The sequence below is a fragment of the Giraffa tippelskirchi genome, chromosome 10 (assembly GCF_054371585.1).
Source record: "Giraffa tippelskirchi isolate mGirTip1 chromosome 10, T2T-mGirTip1v1.2.pri, whole genome shotgun sequence".
In the NCBI taxonomy this organism is placed as follows: domain Eukaryota; kingdom Metazoa; phylum Chordata; class Mammalia; order Artiodactyla; family Giraffidae; genus Giraffa; species Giraffa tippelskirchi.
Window position 1 is genome coordinate 38,857,896 of NC_137284.1, and position 22,219 is coordinate 38,880,114.

The 22,219-nt window shown below is 40.1% G+C and overlaps 1 protein-coding gene across 2 annotated transcripts in view; it reads left to right on the forward strand.

Annotated features, from left to right (window-relative positions):
- The first annotated feature begins 7,934 nt into the window (after positions 1–7,934).
- The window catches only part of TMEM135 (transmembrane protein 135), a 279,242-nt gene continuing 264,957 nt past the window's right edge, over positions 7,935–22,219 (forward strand). For both annotated transcript variants that reach the window (XM_081533337.1, XM_081533338.1), the window contains exon 1: positions 7,935–8,286. In XM_081533337.1, coding sequence (XP_081389463.1) covers positions 8,146–8,286 — 141 coding nt within the window. In that variant the 5' untranslated portion in view covers positions 7,935–8,145. The remainder of the gene's footprint in view (positions 8,287–22,219) is intronic.

Sequence of the window (22,219 nt, forward strand, 5' to 3'; positions counted from 1 at the left end):
GTCTCTCACATTGCAGGCGGATTCTTTACCAGCTGAGCCACAAGGGAAGCCCAATAAGACATGATAGGCAGTTTATTACCATTTTTGAGATATCTGCCACAGTTGTAACATAATATGATAACAACTGTGATTTCTGTTGGTGACAATGTCACAGATACTGCATTTTGGTGCATTAATGTATTTTGTTGCCTATATGCAAATAGAACAATTTATTTCTATTTTTTATTTTATTTTATTTATTTTATTCAAAATAAAATAATTTATTTCAGTTAGAGGCTAGTGAAAATTAAAACATAATAGGTTTTTCATCCAATTACATGGACTCCCTTGAATTCTATCCAAAGACCTCAAGTTAAAAAAATTCTGGCCTAATAGAGCTTCCAGGAGATTTCCTTGGAACAGAGGATATGTGATTCTTTAATTTCTAGACCTGAAAAAAAGACATGATACTTCAGATTAAGAAAGTTCATGAAATTCTAGCAGAATAATACAAAAAATGAAATAAAGAAACATGACTGAAACTTTTGGTAAAATATCAGTCATAAAGAGAAAACCGTAAAACTACCAGAGTAGAAAGATGAACTACAACGGAAGGGGGTTCAAATAACCCTGGATATCTGATTAGCAAATTTACAGAAGCAAACAATGCAGATTTTTTTTTTTTAAATACTGAGGGGAAATTTATTGTGAATCTACAACTCCATTCATAACCAGATTATCAGTAGTTCTGAGGGAGAGTGAAAATAAAGCCTTTTTTGGACATTAAAGATTTAGAATCATTAGCACTCATGACCTAACATAAACTGTATCAAGAAAAGGAAGTGTTGGAATGCAAGTATAATGTACACTAAGTGGGAAAACATTAAGTAATACAGTAGTATAAAATATAAGTAAAAGAGCAGTGTCCTGACCCTTCAAATCACTTGTAGGCTTTTAAGTACCAGAGTTTCAAAAAAATGTTGTTTAAAGAAAAGCAGTAGAATTTTCACAAAGAGAAGCAAAATGCTGGTACTATATTTCATGCTTAGGTTTTTAAAGAACTTGTGAAAATTTAGAAGAGGCACCTTATTAAGGAAGGACAGGGCTTCCCAGGTAGCTCAAGCTGGTAAAAAATCCGCCTGTAATGCGAGAGACCCCTGGTTCAAATCCTGGGCAAGGAAGATCCTAGGGAGAAGGGATAGGCTACTCACTCCAGTATGCTTGGGCTTCCCTGGTGGCTCAGTTGGTAAAGAATCCACCTGCAAAGCGGGAGACCTGGGTTTGATCCCTGGATTGGGAAGATCCCTTGGAGGAGGGTATGGAAACACTCCAGTATTCTTGCCTCGAGAATCCCCATGGTCAGAGCAGCTGCAGTCTATGGGGTCACAAATAGTCGGACACGACTGAGTGACTAAGCACACACATTAAGGAAGGACACAAGATGTAGCTAAATCCCAGAACGAACAATTGTTTGAGTCTCGTTATGGTCAACAATAATGGGAAAGACTAGAGATCTCTTCAAGAAAATTAGAGATGCCAAGGGAACATTTCATGCAAAGATGGGCTCAATAAAGGACAGAAATGGTATGGACCTAACAAAGGCAGAAGAAATTAAGAAGAAGTGGTAAGAATACACAGAAGAACTATACAAAAAGATCTTAATGATCCGATAACCATGATGGTGTGATCACTCACCTAGAGCCAGGCATCCTGGAGTGTGAAGTCAAGTGGGCCTTAGAAAGCATCACTACGAACAAAGCTAGTGGAGGTAATGGAATTCCAGCTGAGCTGTTTCAAGATAGATGTTGAAATAGATGATGCTGTGAAAGTGCTGCACTCAAGATGCCAGCATATTTGGAAAACTTGGCAGTGGCTACAGGACTGGAAAAGGTCAGTTTTCATTCCAATCCCAGAGAAGAGCAATACCAAAGAATGTTCAAACTACTGCACAATTGCTCTCATTTCAAATGTTAGCAAAGTAATGCTCAAAATCCTCCAAGCTAGGATTCAACAGTATGTGAACCGTGAACTTCCAGGATGTATAAGCTAGATTTAGAAAAGGCACAGGAACCAGAGATCAAATTGCCAACATCCGTTGGATCATAGAAAAAGCAAGAGAATTAAAAAAAAAATCTACTCTGCTTCATTGACTACACTAAAGCCTTTGACTGAATGGATCACGACAAACTGTGGAAAATTCTTCAAGAGATGGGAATATCAGACCACCTGACCTGCCTCCTGAGAAACCTGTATGCAAGTCAACAAGCAACATGGAACAACTGACTGGTTCCAAATTATTGGAAAGGAGTATGTCAGGGCTGTATATTGTCACCCTGCTTATTTAACTTATATGCAGAGTACATTATGCGAAATGCCAGGCAGAATGAAGCACAAGCTGGAATCAAGATTGCCAGGAGAAAAGTCCATAACCTTAGATATGCAGATGACACCACCCTTATGGCAGAAAGCAAGGAGGTACTAAAGAGCCTCTTGATGAAAGTGAAAGAGGAGAGTGAAAAAGCTGGCTTAAAACTCAACATTCAAAAAACCAAGATCATGGCATCCGGCCCTATCACCTCATGGCAAATAGATGGGGACAGTGAGAGACTTTATTTTCTTGGGCTCCAAAACCACTGCAGATGGTGACTGCAGTCATGAAAATAAAAGATGTTTGCTCCTTGGAAGAAAAGCTATGACAAACCTAGATAGAGTATGAAAAAGCAAAGACATTATTTTGCTTACAAATGTCGGTATAGTCAAAGCTATGGTTTTTCCAGTAGTCATGTACTGTAATCCATACAGAGGATTACAAATGTAAACTACTCCTTTTTGTATTTTTTCTAATCCTAAAACAGAGATCATTCTCCCTTAGATTTATTAGATACTTTTTGCATTCCTTTGGATATGAGGGTTTGACTGAAATTTCCCATTCACCATCCAACTCACTGTGAAAATATGAAAGTGTTAGCTCCTCAGTCATGTCTGACTCTTTGTGACCCATGAACTGTGGCCTGCCAGGCTCCTTTGTCCATGGAGTTCTCCAGGCAAGAATACTGGAGTGGATTGCCATTCCCTCTTCCAGGAGATCTTCCCTACCCAGGGACTGAACCTGGGTCTCCTGCATTGCAGGCAGATTCTTTACCATCTGAGCCACCAGGGAAGCCCTCATTAGTACTGTCATTTTTGGCATCTGTGACAACAATAACTGTGAGAATTACAATTAAAAGCATGCAGTTTCTCTTAATGAACTCTTAAATGGAGACTTGAAGCTTAAAAGATATTTGAAAAGAGAATTAAAAAAAAATCTACTCTGCTTCATTGACTACACTAATATCTTTAAAGCTTCAAGTCTCCATTTAAGAGTTCATTAAGAGAAACTGCATGCTTTTAATTGTAATTTTAAAAATTTCCTTATTTCTTGGTAGGTATTTGCTGTGCCACATTGTAAACATAATGCTTATCATTATGCATGAAAACTACAGGTGCTATTACATTCAGAAGCAACTGATAATTAGTGACTGTATTCCTTGTTTGGTGATTAAAATGCTATTCTTTAAGTATTGTACATCCTAACTTGACAGTTTGTTGCTCATAATTGGCATTTCACTTTATTTTAGATATGTGTTAGGAATTTGGGGGTTGATGCATAGCATATTTTATTTTTTCCCATTTGATAATAGGTTTCCCATTCAGCCTTTGCTTGAGGACCATCAGATTTTCAGGGATGGATTATTCAAATTAAGTAGGATAAGCCTGTGTGATCAGTCCTTTAATTTCTGTGGACAAGTTCATGCTGTCTTTCTTATACTCTTAAATTTTTAAAAAATTTATTTGTTTGTTTATTTTTGGTTGCACTGTGTCTCCATTGCTTTGCACAGGCTTTCTCTGGTTGTGTTGTGTGGAGGCTACTCTTGGTTGCCGAGCACGGGCTTCTCACTGCAGTGGCTTCTCTTGTTGTGGAGCACTGGCTCGCGGCACGTGGGATCCAGTAGTGGTGGCACAGTAGTCGTGGCTCAGTAGTCGTGGTGCACAGGCTTAACTGTTCCGCAGCATGTTCAGGAATCTTCCTGAACCAGGGATCAAACCCAGGGCCCCTTGCACTGGCATGTGGATTCTTATCCACTGCACCACCAGGGAAGTCAATAAGCCTCTCACATTTTGAACTGGAGATTTAAAAACAAAACAAAACTGTGATTATCCTGTTCCTATCCTATCTTTGTGTACTGGCTATGTTAAAGAGGGAGATAACTTGAACGGGAGAGTGTATTTTTTCCTAAGTTGAACAGCATGAGGTAAACGCATGGGAATTTAGGTTGTTCCCCTTGAGAAGGAGAGGTTATTGTTACCTGGCGGAAAAGGATGTGCCCAGATATTTGGGCAGCCAGAGGCATAGAACTACAGCAGACACTGCTGGTTGCCCCCAGTACCTGTGCTTTTTGTTTTGCTCAGAAATGAAACCCCAAATGTTAGCTGGGCATTCGTCCAACCAATAAAAAATGTTATAGTTCCCAGTCTCTCTTGCAACTAAGTGTGGCATGTGACAAAGCTGCACAATGTTTGTAAGGAGAAGTGGTTTGCATAGATCTACTGTGAAGTTTACTTAAGAGGAAGTTATATCCTCTGTTCCTCTTTGGCTGGTCTTCCTCTCTAGCATGTGGATGTCATGGCTCAAGGTGAATTGGCCAACTTACAAGTTAGGATGGAAATCACAGGTAACAGTTTGCAGAGCAATCTGTCAGAAGGAGTTTGGGATCCTTGATGGATATAGAGCCACCATCTTAGACTAGGATTGTCTATGTTGGTCTGAGAGAGAGACCAACTTTTATCTTTCCTGCCACTGTTACTCTGGACTTTCAATCTGAGTACTTTTCTTTTATTATCTCAGTTTATACTATCAATATATTATTATCACACCTATCTTATCTTGTTTGGCTTTCTTATAACTTAGTTTTCAGGAAACTAGTTGTTTTGTTTAAAATATATGGGAAGGCATTTCTTGAGTTGTGCATAAAAGGAATGGTATTACACAGTCTACTGGCAATCTTTGAAATGTCACTTAAATGAATGATATTTCCTTCATTTATTATTTTACAAGGGCCCGTTGGGGAAGTTCAGTTCAGTTCAGTTGTTCAGTTGTGTCTGACTCTTTGCGACCCCAAGGACGGCAGCATGCCAGGCTTCCCTGTCCATCACCAACTCCAATTTCTCCATTGGGGAAGAGGAAAAAGAAAAAGAAAATCTAACACTATTCCAACTGACTGAGCTGTAGAAGTGGAAGTTGCTTAACACTCCAGATGGTAATCGACTGTCATTTTATGAGTTTTCCTTCAAGTGAGACAACTACAATGTTTCCCAATTTCTCTCCAAGTGACAATTGCTCCTTAACCTCATCCCTTCCATTTACATATCACTCAAATTTAATATATGTAGATTTCTTTTTAATGGCCTCTTTAGAGCTAGCATAAATCATCTTGCTTTTAAAAGGTGCACTCTTAGGAGCCCAGACTATCAATACTAGGTATTGATAGTAGGTATTCTTAGTCTTTTTTGTTGTGTATATGGCATCAGTAGATCAATATTAGGTATTCTTAGACGTTTTTGTTGTTTATATGGCATCATACATAGCAAACTGGTAATCATTCACAGGTAGCAACTTCACAACAAAATGTGTTGGGATCCTCCGTGGTTATCATTAGTGTCATTTGTTAAGATCAGTTTTGCTTCCGAGCTTAGAATAGTGCCTGAAAATAATGTGTGTGTGTGTGCTCAGCCATGTCTCACTCTTTGTGACCCCATGGAGTGCAGCCTGCTAGCTTCTTTGTCTATGGAATTTTTGAGACAAGTATACTGGAGCAGGTTACCATTTCCTACTCCAGGGGATCTTCTTGACCCAGGGATTAAACCCGCCTTTCCTGCAGGCAGATTCTCTGCCACGGAGCCACCTGGGAAGCCTGCCTGAAAACAGTATGTGCTTGGTAAATATTTACAGAATGAACAAATGAAGACTAGATTAGAATGGGGTTCGCCTAAGGGCTGTATATAAAAGTAATAGTATTAGACAGTCTAATTACAAGCTCTTGCTTTAAGATACTTTAGAATTTGAAATTCCAGGGAACCTGGAAAGTTATGTGTGAGGAAACTGACTCTTACAGAGTTTATAAGTCTTATGGGCCACATAGGTTTCTTGTCATGCCAACTGTTGGCAGCCCTCTAGCCAGGCACCAGTTCTAAGATCACGGCTGCCTCTACTAGGTGTACAATTTGAAGCAGAGTCCCCCTAAAATCGAGTTCCCTTCCCAAGTTTATGATTAATCTCACTACCTAAAACTTAATTTCCTTTCTCACCCTCCCACGACCTCAATCCTGTGCTAAGTGAACACTAATCAACTAGTCAGATGACTAAAACTGCTGTTGCTGATAACATTGCTAATATACTAAAATAGCTATTGTAGATAACATCATTAATGTACAAACTCAGCCTATTTCTCCACAGCAAGATGAGCTCACAGACCCCCAAGCCATGGGCCACTTGACCTGAGAATCCAAGACATCTTGATTTCCAAAACTATCATATAATAAAAAAAGTCACAAGATTATTCGTCCTAGTCTCTGTTTTCCATTTTTAAGAAACCCCTAACTCACAAAAGTCCGTCTCGTCAAGGCTATGGTTTTTCCAGTGGTCATTCATGGATGTGAGAGTTGGATGGTGAAGAAAGCTGAGCGCCGAAGAATTGATGCTTTTGAACTGTGGTGTTGGAGAAAACTCTTGAGAGTCCCTTGGACTGCAAGGAGATCCAATCAATCCATCCTAAAAGAGATCAATCCTGGGTGTTCATTGGAAGGTCTGATGTTGAAGCTGAAACTCCAATACTTTGGCCACCTCATGCGAAGGGTTGACTCATTGGAAAAGACCCTGACGCTGGGAAGGATTGGGGTCAAGAGGAGAAGGGGATGACAGAGGATGAGATGGTTGGATGGCATCACTGACTCGATGGACATGGGTTTGGATGGACTCCGGGAGTTGGTGATGGACAGGGAGGCCTGGCGTGCTGCAATTCATGGGGTCGCAAAGAGTCGGACAAGACTGAGCGACTGAACTGAACTGAACTAACTCACAGACCAAGTGGGAGCGGATCTGAGGCTTGTCAAGAAGTCAGTCTCTCTCACACCCTTGCTTGGTGGTGGTTGGTGTTCAGTCGTGTCCGACTCTTTGCGACCCCAAGGACTACAGCACGTCAGGCTTTCCTGTCCTTCACAATCTCCCTGTACCCTGCAATAAACCCTTCCTTTGCTGCAAACATTTGCTGTCAGAGTCTGGCTTCCTGCGCCTGGGTCAAGTGAGTCCTTGCTGGGTTACATACTTGGCTGATGCGTACCTGTGACGATGCTGTAGATAGGATGGATGGCTCAGTGGCCCAGGGTTTGGAGACGAAGACCTACTAGCGTCCTTTCCCTTACATGAAGGGAAAGTGCACAACTAGCAAATTTGTTGAGCCTTCTCAGGCACCGCAGAGCTTAGAAAGCCGAGTCATCGAGGGCACTGCTGGGTCCCAAACAGCAGAGAGCCTCAGACTATTTATTACCTGGCGCTCCAGGGCAGGGGAGCTGGCCCTTCCGAGGAGGATGGTTGTCTGGGCTCGCCTCTGGCAACCATCTTCCTCCACCAGCTCCCAACAAAGACATTTCATCTGTTTCTTCCACTGCCCTCAGTTCTACTTGGCTGGGCTTTGAGAGGACCGAGGCTGGAGTACACAGTGACCCAACGCGCCCACTGGGGCGCATCTGTCAGGGCGCGCGCGGCGCGGGCCGTGAGGAGGCGGGCGGCCGGCGCGTCGCCGAGGGGCGCCCTCTCTCCCCGCGTCGGCGGCGCGCGCCGCTCGGGGACGCGCGCGGCCGCGGGCGCCGGCGGCGGCGCGCACGCTCCGCCTCTCCCCGCCTCCCCGGCTGCGCGCCCCGCCCCCTCGAGCTGCCATACGCCGAGCGCCCAACATCCGAGGACTTTGGCCCCGAGTAACCCCGCTGGCGTTACCTTTCCCCTCTTTTCCGCGCCTCCCCCGGGGCCGGCCCCGGCTGGCCCGTCGCGGCTGGGCGCGCGCCGCACACCCCGCTTCCTCCCTCGCGAGCGCCGGCTCAGCCCCTCCCGGCCCCCGTGCGCGGCTCCTCGTCATGGCGGCGCTCAGCAAGTCCATCCCTCACAACTGCTACGAGATCGGCCACACTTGGCAGCCGTCCTGCTGGCTCTCCTTCCTGCACATCACCAGGGGCGCCCTGGAGGAGTCCCTGAGGATCTATGCCCCCCTGTACTTGGTGAGCCCCGTCAGCCCTCCCCCAGGCCGAGAGCGGTGTGCGCTGTGGGCTCCGGGGAGGGGGCGGGCTCGGGGCGCTCGCTGTCTGGTCAGCCTCTCCTTGGGAGCGATCAGGGGTGTTTTTTTGGGGGGGCAGGAGTGGGTGGGCTTGGGGAGGGGGGAGATCGCGAGGGGCTGATACCCTAAATCCCGCTGGCACGGAAGAAGGGGGAAGGGAGTTAGACGTTGAGCTGTCATCTGTACGTCTGCTGTTGGGGGAGAGGATGCCTTCTCAACTTAAGGATTAAGTTTGGGGGCCTCTTCAAACTGTGAATGCACACACCTGCGTTGCTTTCCCTCTCTCCTGCCTTGTGATGGCGAGGTCTTGGTAGGTCAGCGAGGGGATGAGAAATGGCCTGCAATCATTCCTCACCTAATTCCCTCTGATTTGGCGTCCCCCCAACCCAGGTTTTTTTTTTTTTTTTTTTTTTAAGGGCATATTTGACATCAGGTTCCCATGACCTCAGATCTTGTGTCAATTTGGGAATGACAGGATTGTGGCTTGAAGGTTTTGCAGAGTGTTTTTGCAAGTTCACAAAGTGGTCTCCAGGTTGAGATTTTGCTTGGTGTTGTAAAGGGTGGTTCCAGTCTATGAGTCACTGAAAGTGTCTAGGAGATCTGACTGTATGTCACTTGTAGGTCCTTTATTCCACAGCTTACAGGTGGGTCAATCTAAATTTGGAGTTTAAATAGAGCCTATTTGAAAATATGTGTATGTATCACTGAGAGTTTTTAGTTTGTTCTTAAATGTTCTAACCAGCATCTCTCTCTCTCTTTTTTTTTTTTCTCAGTAATCTTATCCTTGGTATTAAAGGTTTCTTTAATCTTTAATTTTTAATCTTTCATTAACCAAGATCACTTTGGTTATTTAAGTTTATTGTCTTATTTTCTTGCCCAATAGAGTCTATGTCCTAAGAAGGCAGAGGTATATTTTTTGTATGTTTCCTAAAAGTTCTAGTCAGTATTCAGTGGATGATCAGTTCTTCTCATTGAGTAATAATTTAGATTTTTACCCTAATATTTCTGAAGGTGTGTCATGGCCATAGCTGTAGAACTTCTTCAGAAATCTGATTATTTATTACAGAGATAACCAAGGAGAAGACGTTAACTTTCTCTGAGCTTGCAGAAGCCAGTTTCATTTGTATCATATACACTGGTGCTTTTTAAAACTTTAATGTGTGTTAGGAGTCTGCTGGGGGAGCATGTTAAAATGGGGGTTCTGATCCAGTAGATCTTGGTGGGGCATGAAATTTTACATTTCTGACAAACTTCCAGGTGATATTAATGCTTCTGGACCAAGAGTCATGCTTTGAATAGTAAGGATCTAGAGCAGAGGCTGATAATAAACTTGTCATTAGAGCAATAAATGTCTTCTTTGATTTTCTTTGGCACAGATCCATGCTTTTCCACTTGAATGGTCGCTAGTCTATAGCTCATTTACTAAAAAAAAAAAAAGAATATCTACAAACATGATTGAGCTTTTGGTGTATTCAGAGGTTTTTCATTCCCTTATAGGATTATGGGAGAAGGCAATGGCACCCCACTCCAATACTCTTTTGCCTGGAAAATCCCATGGATGGAGGAGCCTGGCAGGCTTCAGTCCATGGGGTCGCTGAGAGTCTGACACGACTGAGCGACTTCACTTTCACTTTTCACTTTCATGCATTGGAGAGGGAAATGGCAACCCACTCCAGTGTTCTTGCCTGGAGAATCCCAAGGACGGGAGAGCCTGGTGGGCTGCCGTCTATGGGGTCGCACAGAGTTGGACACAACTGAAGCAACTTAGCAGCAGCAGCAGCAGCATAGGATTATGAAGTTATGTGGGGAGAGAGTCTATGGTATTTACTTTCTCTCTCTGAAAATCCATAGCACTTTTATTGTGCCTCATTTATTCATTCAGCAATGATTTGTTGAATGCCTGATATTTTGCATATGTACAGCCTAGATAATTTATTGGTTTTGTTCCATGATGAGTAGTTCAGGGGAGCAACAGAAACATAGGTTCTTCTATGCCAGCAGGTGGGGTAGGGGCAAAAGGGTCAAGAGAAGTTTGTGTTTTACTATTCTCTCTCCAGCTAGGTTAAATACTTCTTGAAAACAAATTCTTGATCTTATTTGATCTTGTATCTGTGTTTAGAATATAGCTGGGTAATTCAAACTTTGGGTTGCTATTCATGAGTGGTTGTGAAGTAAAATTAGTGGGAACTGACCAGTATTTTATTTTAAGTGAAATAGAAAAGAATAGGAAAAAAAAGTGAGAGGGCACCACAGGTGGTATGGATAAGCGTTGTTTCATTACAGTTTTATTTGTTATATTTGTATAGGTGGCTGGCGCTCTTAGAGCATATAGCAGCACTTTGTTCTTTGTCCATGTTGGGCAGTTGTTTAAATGTGTAATCCAGGTGCCACAAGGCAGTAGGGGGAAGAAATGGGCTTTTAAAGGCTATCAGCCACTTCTGATTTTGAGTCTCAACTCAGTCACTCGCTGTTTGGCTTTGTGCAAGTTACTTTGACTTCCTCTGTGAGAATTAAGTGAAGTGATACACTGAAGACTATCACATTTTCTAGTTCATAATAGGTCCTGAATAATTAGGCATTTTTTTGTCCCCCATTCCCTCGGTGGCACTTAAGTTAGATGCAGGTAAGGAGGGCTTCTTGGAAGAAGTAACATTTGACTTGGGCCTTGAAGAGAAGGGATCACAGACATTGATTCATGTAGTAGATGTTTATAGAATACTTAATGGAGCAGAGGGAGAAAAGTGTGAATTGAGGCAGAAATCCAAATGGTTTTAGAAAAGAAGTAGTAGCTGTACTGATTGACTGAGGCAGAGGTTTTGCATATAGGCTGTATGAGTAATGACAACTCTCATTTACTGAACACTCATGGAGCTAGCTTCCCTGATATCTCATTTGGTAAAGAATCTGCCTGCAATGCAGGAGACCCCGGTTCGATTGCTGGGTCAGGAAGATCCACAGGAAAAGGGATAGGCTACCCACTCAAGTATTCTTGGGCTTCCCTTGTGGCTCAGCTGGTAAAGAATCAGCCTGCAGTGTGGGAGACCTGAGTTCCATCCCTGGGTTGGGAAGATCCCCTGGAGAAGGGAAAGGCTACCCACTCCAGTATTCTGGCCTGGAGAATTCCATGGACTGTATAGTCCATGGGGTCGCAAAGAGTCGGACACGACTGAGTAACTTTCACTTTCACTTTCATGTGCTTAGACCTTTACGTATCTTATTTAATGCTTACACAACTCTCTCTTATCCCCATCTCATAGGTAGGAAAACTGAAAATTAGAGACTTTAAGCAGTTTCCAAGATGAAGAGTTAGTAAGGGAAGAGACAGGCTTTTGGTTTTTTTTTGACTCAAAGACTGAAGTTCAGGCTGAGGATGTCATGAGGTTTTTTTTTTTTTTTAACAAAGGGGTTACAAGTACAGAATGGTGTTTTCAGATGATGAATCTGGTTGAAATGGGTAGACTGGATTGGAAAGACTGTTTAGGAGTTGATACAGTGGATTCATTTAAGTGATAGGAAATCCATTCTCAGGGAATCCCACTTTGTAACTTGTTAGCAGTGTGACCTCAGGAAAGTTATCTCACCTCTTTGAGCCTTAGTCTCTTTGGGTATAATTATACCCATCTCTTTCGGGCTTTTGGATGATTTAAATGGGATAATAGTGTGTAGGAATAGCAGCTATCACATAGGAGGGCCCTAATCAAGGGTTGGTGTTATTAAAATAGTGCATTTGTTATGATCTTTGCCTCCACCTCTGATTAGAATGGTGGCTTGTATTCAGAACTAGCATGGTACTTCAGTAGGTGCTTCAGAAAGTGTTTGAATGAGTGCAAGTATGAATGAATGAACTCATGAACAATTCAGGAGTGAAGAAATAGTATTTGGCAAGCCTAAGGTAGTGGCAGAGAGAATGGAAGGGCAGCTTTAGAGACATTTCATAGGAAGAATGAACAGGACTTAGAGACTGAGAAGGTTGGGGGAGTGTGAAGGCTTGTTTATGCTTCCAGGATTTCAAGTCTGACTGATGCTGTCACCATCATCATTGATAGAAGAGGAGAAGTTTAAGGGAAACTGGGTTGGGGGAAAATTTTAATCAGAAGTGTTTTTTAGAGCTTATAGAAATCTGCTTTTCATTTGAAATATTACCATGTGTGTTGTACTAAACCGATTCCTTTTGTTCCTTCCAGGTTTCCTCTCGGTCTGTACCTCTGCTCTCATGTTTCTTTTTCATCTTGGTATCTCACATCATGTCTTGGTATCACCTTCACTTTCTAATGCTTAAACCATTAGAAATGTAGTGATCTATGCCTTTTCACATTGAATCTTTGTGTTTTCATGATTTGTAAAAAGAATCAATACTCATTATCAATCCACTTGATAGAGTTTTTTTAAGAACCTACAAATGTTATAATATATGCTAACAATTTATGTATATACCAAAAATATATTTCAGAAAGCTTTATTTTATTTCTTGAATCTTTGGTATTGTCACATATTCACAATAAGTGGTACCCATTGCTACACACATGAAACAGTTGTTAAACCACTAAAATTAATGAAAGCATAGTGTCTTTTGTACTTTGTGGCAAAGTTAAAATACACAGTTACTCATTTAGGAGGAAGGACTCTGCTGTTCCAATTCTTAGGTGCCTTTTCTAAAAGGAAACTTGTTAACTTACCTCAGGTGGTTGTAACAGCTTCCTTATGTTTTTCCTGGTGTCTTTCCACAGGACTTCCAGATTAGGGTACTGGCATTTATCATTAACTGACTTCAGAGAAGAACCTTTCTCAGTTTTGGGAAAGAGTAATTTAAAAACCTACTTCTTTATTGACCTTCAGATGTTTACACCCTTCTTCAGAGTATGAAAATGGTTACTTAATATTTACTTCCGTTGAATCTTAACAGACTTATTAGATTATAAAGGGTTAGTTCATTACCTTTGGACTGAATAAATGCTTAAGCAAGAGTTGGACTTCTAGGAATAAAAAAGAAAAAGAAAAAACAACTTGTGGACAGTTTTTAGTTAGTTGTGAAAGACTTGAAAGGCAATGCCAAAGAATGCTCAAACTACTCCACAATTGCACTCACCTCACACGCTAGCAAAGTAATGCTCAAAATTCTCCAAGCTAGGCTTCAACAGTTTGTGAACCGTGAACTTCCAGATGTTCAAGCTGGATTTAGAAGAGGCAGAGGAACCAGAGATCAAATGGCCAACATCTGTTGTATCATCGAAAAAGCAAGAGAGTTCCAAAAAACATCTGCTTTATTGACTATGCCAAAGCCTTTGACTGTAGGGATCACTACAAACAGTGGAAAATTCTGAAAGAGATGGGAATACCAGACCACCTGACCTGCCTCTTGAGAAACATGTATGCAGGTCAGGAAGCAACAGTTAGAACTGGACATAGAACAACAGACTGGTTCCAAATAGGCAAAGGAGTACGTCAAGGCTGTATATTGTCACCCTGCTTATTTAACATAAATGCAGAGTACATCATGAGAAACGCTGGGCTGGAGGAAGCACAAACTGGAATCAAGATTGCTGGGAGAAATATCAATAACCTCAGATACACAGACAACACCACCCTTATGGCAGAAAGTGAAGAACTAAAGAGCCTCTTGATGAAAGTGAAAGAGGAGAGTGAAAAAGTTGGTTTAAAATTCAACATTCAGAAAACTAAGATCATGGCATTGGTCCCATCACTTCATGGCAAATAGATGGGGAAGCAATGGAAACAGTGTCAGACTTTATTTTTCTGGGCTCCAAAATGACTGCAGATGGTGACTGCAGCCATGAAATTAAAAGACACTTGCTCCTTGGAAGAAAAGTTATGACCAACCTAGACAGCATATTAAAAAGCAGAGACATTACTTTGCCAACAAAGGTCCGTCTAGTCAAAGGTATGGTTTTTCCAATAGTCATGTGTAGTTGTGAGAGTTGGACTACAAAGAAAGCTTAGCGCCAAAGAATTGATGCTTTTGAACTGTGGTGTTGGAGAATACTCTTGAGAGTCCCTTGGACTGCAAGGAGATCCAACCAGTCCATCCTAAAGGAGATCAGTCCTGAATATTCATTGGAAGGACTGATGTTGAAGCTGAAACTCCAATACTTTGGCCACCTGATGCAAAGAGCTGACTCATTTGAAAAGACCCTGATGCTGGGAAAGATTGAAGGCAGGAGAAGAAGGGGACGACAATGGATGAGATAGTTGGATGGCATCACCGACTCAATGGACATGAGTTTGAGTAAACTCCAGGGAGTTGGTGATGGACAGGGAGGCCTGGCGTGCTGCAGTCCATGGGGTCACAAAGAGTTGGACATAACTGAGCAACTGAACTGAAGTGAACTGTAAAATTTAAGTGATATGGACAGAGGTTTTGTTGTTTTTTTTTTTTAATGTTCTCATATAGTTTTATTTTATGGAAAAAACCCAATAATTCTACAAAACTTCCCAAGCTTACCTCCACTTACAAGATGCTGTTCAGATTTCTATATTTCACTATGGCTTAGGAGGGGGGAGCCTGGATTCTGGGATCAAATTGCCTGTGTTAGAATTCTTGCTCACTTCTTACTAGCTGGGAAGTCTCAGACAAATGACCTAACTACTCTAAGCCTCAGTTTTTGTATCTGTACTGTGGGAGAAATGGTGAATTTTAACTCCAGAGGCCCTGGTGAGGATTAAATGAGGCATAATATGTAAAGTGTTTCTGGCATGTAGTATGCACTGAGTTTTTAAAAGCACTGTTTTGGCAGATTTTCTTCAGAAAATGAGACCAGAAATGAGACTTTTTGAAGCTTTTGTTTTCTTTTTTGGTAATAAAGAAGAGAAATTAAAGTCATTAAGCAATATAGACTGCTGGGAATATTTGGATTATTTGACAATTGGAGACCATGGAATTTGTAAATATTTTGGACTAATCCCCCTTTGATTTTTCACCTGAGGCCTACTTTAGAGGTGAAGGTGAAGGGCTCATTGTATCATTCTAGTCGGTAAGTAAATGAAGATTTTTTAACAAGATTTGTTATTGTCCCTTTTGAAGTGTAACAGTCATTTGGTATTTGGCTTTCAAATGAGCAATTAGATAATGAGTTTTCCCATTCATTAATAAGAGTTTGTGAGTATGTTGAGCATGGTTTTCTGTGTGACATTTTGTTATTCTTTGGCTGACCTCTATTGAGTTCAAAATACACTTTCAGCATATTACTTCTAGTTGAAAGTTGAAGTCTCTTGTACTGAACACTTCTGTATCTCACTGTTTTCTGTAGCAATCTGAGTATATAGCTGGCCAAATCTTCTTTACTGTTGCTTATCTCTTTAGTCATCATAGATCAGGGATAAAAATTAATATAAACATTGGAATATAGGATCTAAATAATTATGATCCATTACTGTTCATGTTTCTGAGTCAGTAGATTCTTATTAAAATGGATGTTGATTTGATAAAAAAAAATTTTTAAAGCCTTTAAATCCTTAGTAAGCATTTTTCAATGTCAGCATTATTTCCGCTTGCCTTGTCACTAGAGAATTATCTTCAAATCAGAAGGTGTGGGAATTTCCCTGGTGGTCTGTTGGTTACATCTTGGAGCTTCCACCTCAAGGGGCCTGGGTTCAATCCCTGGTCTGGGATCTGAGATCCCACAAACTGCACAGTGTGGCCAAAAAAAAAAAAAAAAGATGTTGTTGTGATTTAAGATTTTTTTGAGTGCATGGATCTGTTATGGGAAGGGGAACCTCTTCCAAGGCCTGAGAGTGGGCTCTTGTCTAACATATGGAATGAATTGTCTGAGGAGTCACACATGCTGACAAAGCAAGAGAGTTTATTGGGAAGGGGCCCCTGGGCGGAGAGCAGGAAGGTGAGGGAGCCCAGGAGGACTGCTGTGCCACGTGGCTTGCAGTCTTGGGTTTTATGGTGATGGGGTTCGTTTCTGGGTTTTCTTTGGCCAAACATTTTGACTTGGTTCTGACTCAGTTTCTGTCGGTGTGTTTCTCCTAACACATCTGTTTCATCTTGGGAAAATAGGAATGTAGTTAATAAGTATTTGTTAATGAGCTTGATTTCTTAGTGAATCAAATTGGTATTGTAAATTGATATTACAAATTGTATATGAAGCTCTCTCCTCATAATTATACTTGAGGAGAATCAATCTCTGTGAATGGATAAGGATTTTAAGTAATTTTGCTTTCAGCTACATTGAAAAATATTCAATGAAATGGATTTATGTGTGGAAAAAAGTGTGAAAAGAGGGAAGAATGCTGGATCAAGTGTCATCAGGTTTGAGCAGGTTGCTTTTATATGAATGCTGAATTTACAGCATTTTTAACTTATCATTTATTTTGTCTAGTCTTTGGACTCATTACATGTGTCAGGTTGCTTTGGCTTCTTGAGTCTAGATCTTTGGAGTTTGGTTTGTGGTTAGTCCAGTTTGGGAGTTACCTTGAAGGATTCAGTGTCTATTAGCAGTGACAGAAGAAAGCTTGTTATTCTGATCATTTTTGATTTCTAAACCTTGAAAAAAGTAGACATGGACCCATCTTTGTCAGATCTGTATCTCAGAAATCCTCCAGCCCAGGAGACAGGGATTTAATCAGAATTCAGATTGAATTTCAGAGTGCATGTGTTCGTAGCTCCATTTGGAGCTCATGGAGTGTAACTGCATTTACCTGAATCTTCATTTTCTCTTTCCTATCCTTATTTTATTTTTCAACTATTACAGATTGCCTACAATGTATCAGAAATACAGGGGTGGGGTAACAAGATGTTTGTGGACATTTAGGTTAAGGGGGAAGATAAACTTGAAAGAAGCATGCAAAAATTGATTTCAACTGTATTAAGTGCTATTGAGAAGTACAGGATGTTACTGGAGAGTGTTACATGCCCTACCCTAGTGTGGCGGGTTTGGGAAGGCTTTCCCAATGAAGTAACAAAGTGAATATATGAATATCTGTTAAGTGAATATGTATCAGGCTTAACATTTATGGCACATAACCCAAATTTTAGCATGTGGAAATTCAGAGAAGTAAGACGTAGTTACTTTACAGAAAGAGAGATTATTTAATGATTTCTTAAATCTGATACCCTGGGCAAGAATTTGATTTTTTTTCCTTTTGACTTTGGTCTTTATTTGAAGCTTAAGGCAATAATAAAGCAACTCAGACGATATAAATACCTGGGTTAACAGATTCTCTGGGGTTGGATCCTCTTCTAATAAAACTTACATTTTAAATTAAAGTAGTCAGAAATTTTCAGTTACAAATGTTAGAAAAACTGTTTTAACCTCTATTTTCCTTCACCATTTAAAGGTAAATCAAGGTGGTTTTGGGCTTCCCTGTTTGCTCATATGGTAAAGAATCTTCTACAATGCAGGAGACCTAGGTTTGATCCCTGGGTTGGGAAGATCCCCTGGAGGAGGGAGTGGCTACCCACTCTAGTATTCTTGCTGGGAAATCCCATGGACAGAGAAGCCTGGAGGGCTACAGTCCATGGGGTCACAAAGAGTTGGACACGACTGAGTGACTAACACTTTCACTTTCAAGGTTGTTTTAGACAAAATTGTCTATAAAGATCTGGGAAGGTAAGCATCTTTTTAAAGCTTTCTTTTTTCTGTGCTCTCTCTCTCTCTCTCTCTCTTTTTTTCCTGTGGTTAAATTTATGGTTAAATTTCTTTGCTGGTTTAGATGATGGTCAGGGTCCTCCCCATCAAAAAATAGTCTGGGATTCTATATTTGTTAATTATCAGACTTCAGTGTGGGAGAGTTTTAGCAAATGTGTGACTACAAGTACAGTTTAACCCTTTTGAGACTAGCTTTATTTTCTGTTAAAGGAAATTTTTATAACAACAAATGATGAGGCAGTTTGATATTTTTTAGCCACATGGGCTTCTGATGTCTGTGGTTTCTTCTCTTGCTCAAATTGTCGCTACTTCTCTGGCTTGAACTATTAGTTTGCTACAGTTCTGTTTTAAGGATTCAATTCAGTATATCCAGTATTCTTATTGCAGAGACTGGAATGTGTGTACATACCTTCTATTTTTCGTCTGAACTTAGTTCTTCAATAAGAAGTGTATTATTTGAATTTTTCTTCATTAAGGTATTTTCATATTAGAGCCCATGATATTTGTATTTAAGTATGCAGAAGATGGCAGGTTATAAAAATTGTTTTGGTTTAAGATTATAATATTCCTTGGAGAATTATAGCAATAAATTGAAGTAACAGGTGTGTATTTTCAAGACTATCCCTATATTACCAAAAATATTAATATTACTTACTCAGTTTAGAACATGGCTATAATACACATAGGGCTCAATCTGAGTTTTGTTTTTGATCATATTTTGTCTCAATGTTATATGTGAAATATATTTTCAGATTTATCTTTAAAGCCTGTGTCAACTTCCTTATAAGTGTGAAACTGGCCCTTTAATTGAGAGTAGATGATTATAAGCTTAATGGTCGTCACTGAAGCCTGATAGTATGATTTTCATTACAGGGAGGTTTAATAGTAAGTAGCTAAGGAAACTTTTGAAGATTTGCCTGTATTCTCTGGCATATATTAGTAACAAAGTTTTTTTTTTGTTTGTTTTTATTTTATTATTATTTAAAAATTCTATATTTAATGAAGTATAGTTGATTTATAATATCATATTTATTTCAGGTATACAACATAGTGATTCAGACTTTTTATAGATTATACTCCATTTATAGTTATTCTAAAATATTGGTTATATTCCCTGTGCTATATAATATATTTTATGTGTAGTAATCTCCTACCTGTATCTTGCCCCTATCCTCTTCCTTCACCTCAGCCGCAATCACTATTTTGTTCTCTATATCTGTGAGTCTGTTTCTGTTATACTCATACTTTTGTTTTTTAGATTTCACGTAAGTGGTAACATACAGTATTTGTCTTTCTCTTTGTGACTTATTTCACAGATCTCAATACCTTCCAGACTGTCCCTGTTGTTGCAAATGGCATAATTTCATTTTTTTATGACTATGTTCTTTATCCATTCATCTTCTTTTTTTTTTTTTTTTATAAATTTATTTATTTTAGTTGGGGGCTAATTACTTTACAATATTGTAATAGTTTTTGCCATACATTGACATGAATCAGCCATGGGTTTACATGTGTTCCCCTTCCCGGACCCCCCACCCACCTCCCTCCCCATCCCATCCTTCTGGATCATCCCATTGCCCCGGCCCTGAGCCCTTGTCACATGCATCGAACATGGAATGGTGCTCTGTTTCACATATGACAATACACATGTCTCAATGCCATTCTCCCAGAACGTCCCACCCTCACCTTCTCCCTCAGAGTCCATATAATTGTTCCATGCATCTGTGTCTCTTATTCTGTCTCTCATATAGGGTTATCGTTACCATCTTTCAAATTCCATATATATGCATTAGTATACTGTATTGTTGTTTTTCTTTCTGGCTTACTTCACTCTGTATAATGGGCTCCAGTTTCATCCATCTCAGTAGAACCGATTCAAATGTATTTTTTTTAATGGCTGAGTAATATTCCATTGTGTATATGTACCACAGCTTCCTTATCCATTCGTCTGCTGATGGACATCTAGGTTGCTTCCATGTCCTGGCTATTGTAAACAGTGCTGCGATGAACATTGGGGTACACGCGTCTCTTTCAATTCTGGTTTCCTCGGTGTATATGCCCAGCAGTGGGATTGCTGGGTCATATGGCAGTTCTATTCCCAGTTTTTTAAGGAATCTCCACACTGTTCTCCATAGTGGCTGTACTAGTTTGCATTCCCACCAACAGTGTAAGAGGGTTCCCTTTTCTCCACACCCTCTCCAGCATTTATTGCTTGTAGACTTTTGGATAGCAGCCATTCTGACTGGTGTGAAATGATACCTCATTGTGGTTTTGATTTGCATTTCTCTAATAATGAGTGATGTTGAGCATCTTTTCATGTGTTTGTTAGCCATCTGTATGTCTTCTTTGGAGAAATGTCTGTTTAGTTCTTTGGCCCATTTTTTGATCGGGTCGTTTATTTTTCTGGAATTGAGCTGCAGAAGTTGCTTGTATATTTTTGAGATTAATTGTTTGTCTGTTGCTTCATTTGCTATTATTTTCTCCCATTCTGAAGGCTGTCTTTTCACCTTGTTTATAGTTTCCTTTGTTGTGCAAAAGCTTTTAATTTTAATTAGGTCCCATTTGTTTATTTTTGCTTTTATTTCCAATATTCTGGGAGGTGGGTCATGGAGGATCCTGCTGTGATTTATGTCGGAGAGTGTTTTGCCTATGTTTTCCTCTAGGAGTTTTATAGTTTCTGGTCTTACGTTTAGATCTTTAATCCATTTTGAGTTTATTTTTGTGTACGGTGTTAGGAAGTGTTCTAGTTTCATTCTTTTACAAGTGGTTGACCAGTTTTCCCAGCACCACTTGTTAAAGAGATTGTCTTTTCTCCATTGTATATTCTTGCCTCCTTTGTCGAAGATAAGGTGTCCATATGTGCGTGGGTTTATCTCTGGGCTTTCTATTTTGTTCCATTGATCTATATTTCTATCTTTGTGCCAATACCATACTGTCTTGATGACTGTGGCTTTGTAGTAGAGCCTGAAGTCAGGCAGGTTGATTCCTCCAGTTCCATTCTTCTTCCTCAAGATTGCTTTGGCTATTCGAGGTTTCTTATATTTCCATACAAATTGTGAGATGATTTGTTCTAGTTCTGTGAAAAATACCATTGGTAGCTTGATAGGGATTGCATTGAATCTGTAGATTGCTTTGGGTAGAATACTCATTTTCACTATATTAATTCTTCCAATCCATGAACACGGTATATTTCTCCATCTGTTTGTGTCCTCTTTGATTTCTTTCATCAGTGTTTTATAGTTTTCTATATATAAGTCTTTTGTTTCTTTAGGTAGATATATTCCTAAGTATTTTATTCTTTTTGATGCAGTGGTGAATGGTATTGTTTCCTTAATTTCTCTTTCTGTTTTCTCAATATTGGAGTATAGGAATGCAAGGGATTTCTGTGTGTTAATTTTATATCCTGCAACTTTACTATATTCATTGATCAACTCTAGTAATTTTCTAGTAGAGTCTTTAGGGTTTTCTATGTAGAGGATCATGTCATCTGCAAACAGTGAGAGTTTTACTTCTTCTTTTCCTATCTGTATTCCTTTTATTTCTTTTTCCGCTCTGATTGCTGTGGCCAAAACTTCCAAAACTATGTTGAATAGTAGTGGTGAAAGTGGGCATCCTTGCCTTGTTCCTGACTTTAGGGGAAATGCTTTCAATTTTTCACCATTGAGGATAATGTTTGCTGTGGGTTTGTCATATATAGCTTTTATTATGTTGAGATATGTTCCTTCTATTCCTGCTTTCTGGAGGGTTTTAATCATAAATGGATGCTGAATTTTGTCAAAGGCTTTTTCTGCATCTATTGAGATAACCATATGGTTTTTTTCTTTCAATTTGTTAATGTGGTGTATTACATTGATTGATTTGCGGATGTTAAAAAAACCTTGCATTCCTGGGATAAAGCCCACTTGGTCATGATGTATGATCTTTTTAATATGATGTTGGATTCTGTTTGCTAGAATTTTATTAAGGATTTTTGCATCTATGTTCATCAGTGATATTGGCCTGTAGTTTTCCTTTTTTGTGACATCTTTGTCTGGTTTTGGAATTAGGGTGATGGTGGCCTCATAGAATGAGTTTGGAAGTTTACCATCTTCTGCAATTTTCTGGAAGAGTTTGAGTAGGATAGGTGTTAGCTCTTCTCTAAATTTTTGGTAGAATTCCGCTGTGAAGCCGTCTGGTCCTGGGCTTTTGTTTGCTGGAAGATTTCTGATTACAGTTTCGATTTCCGTGCTTGTGATGGGTCTGTTAAGATCTTCTATTTCTTCCTGG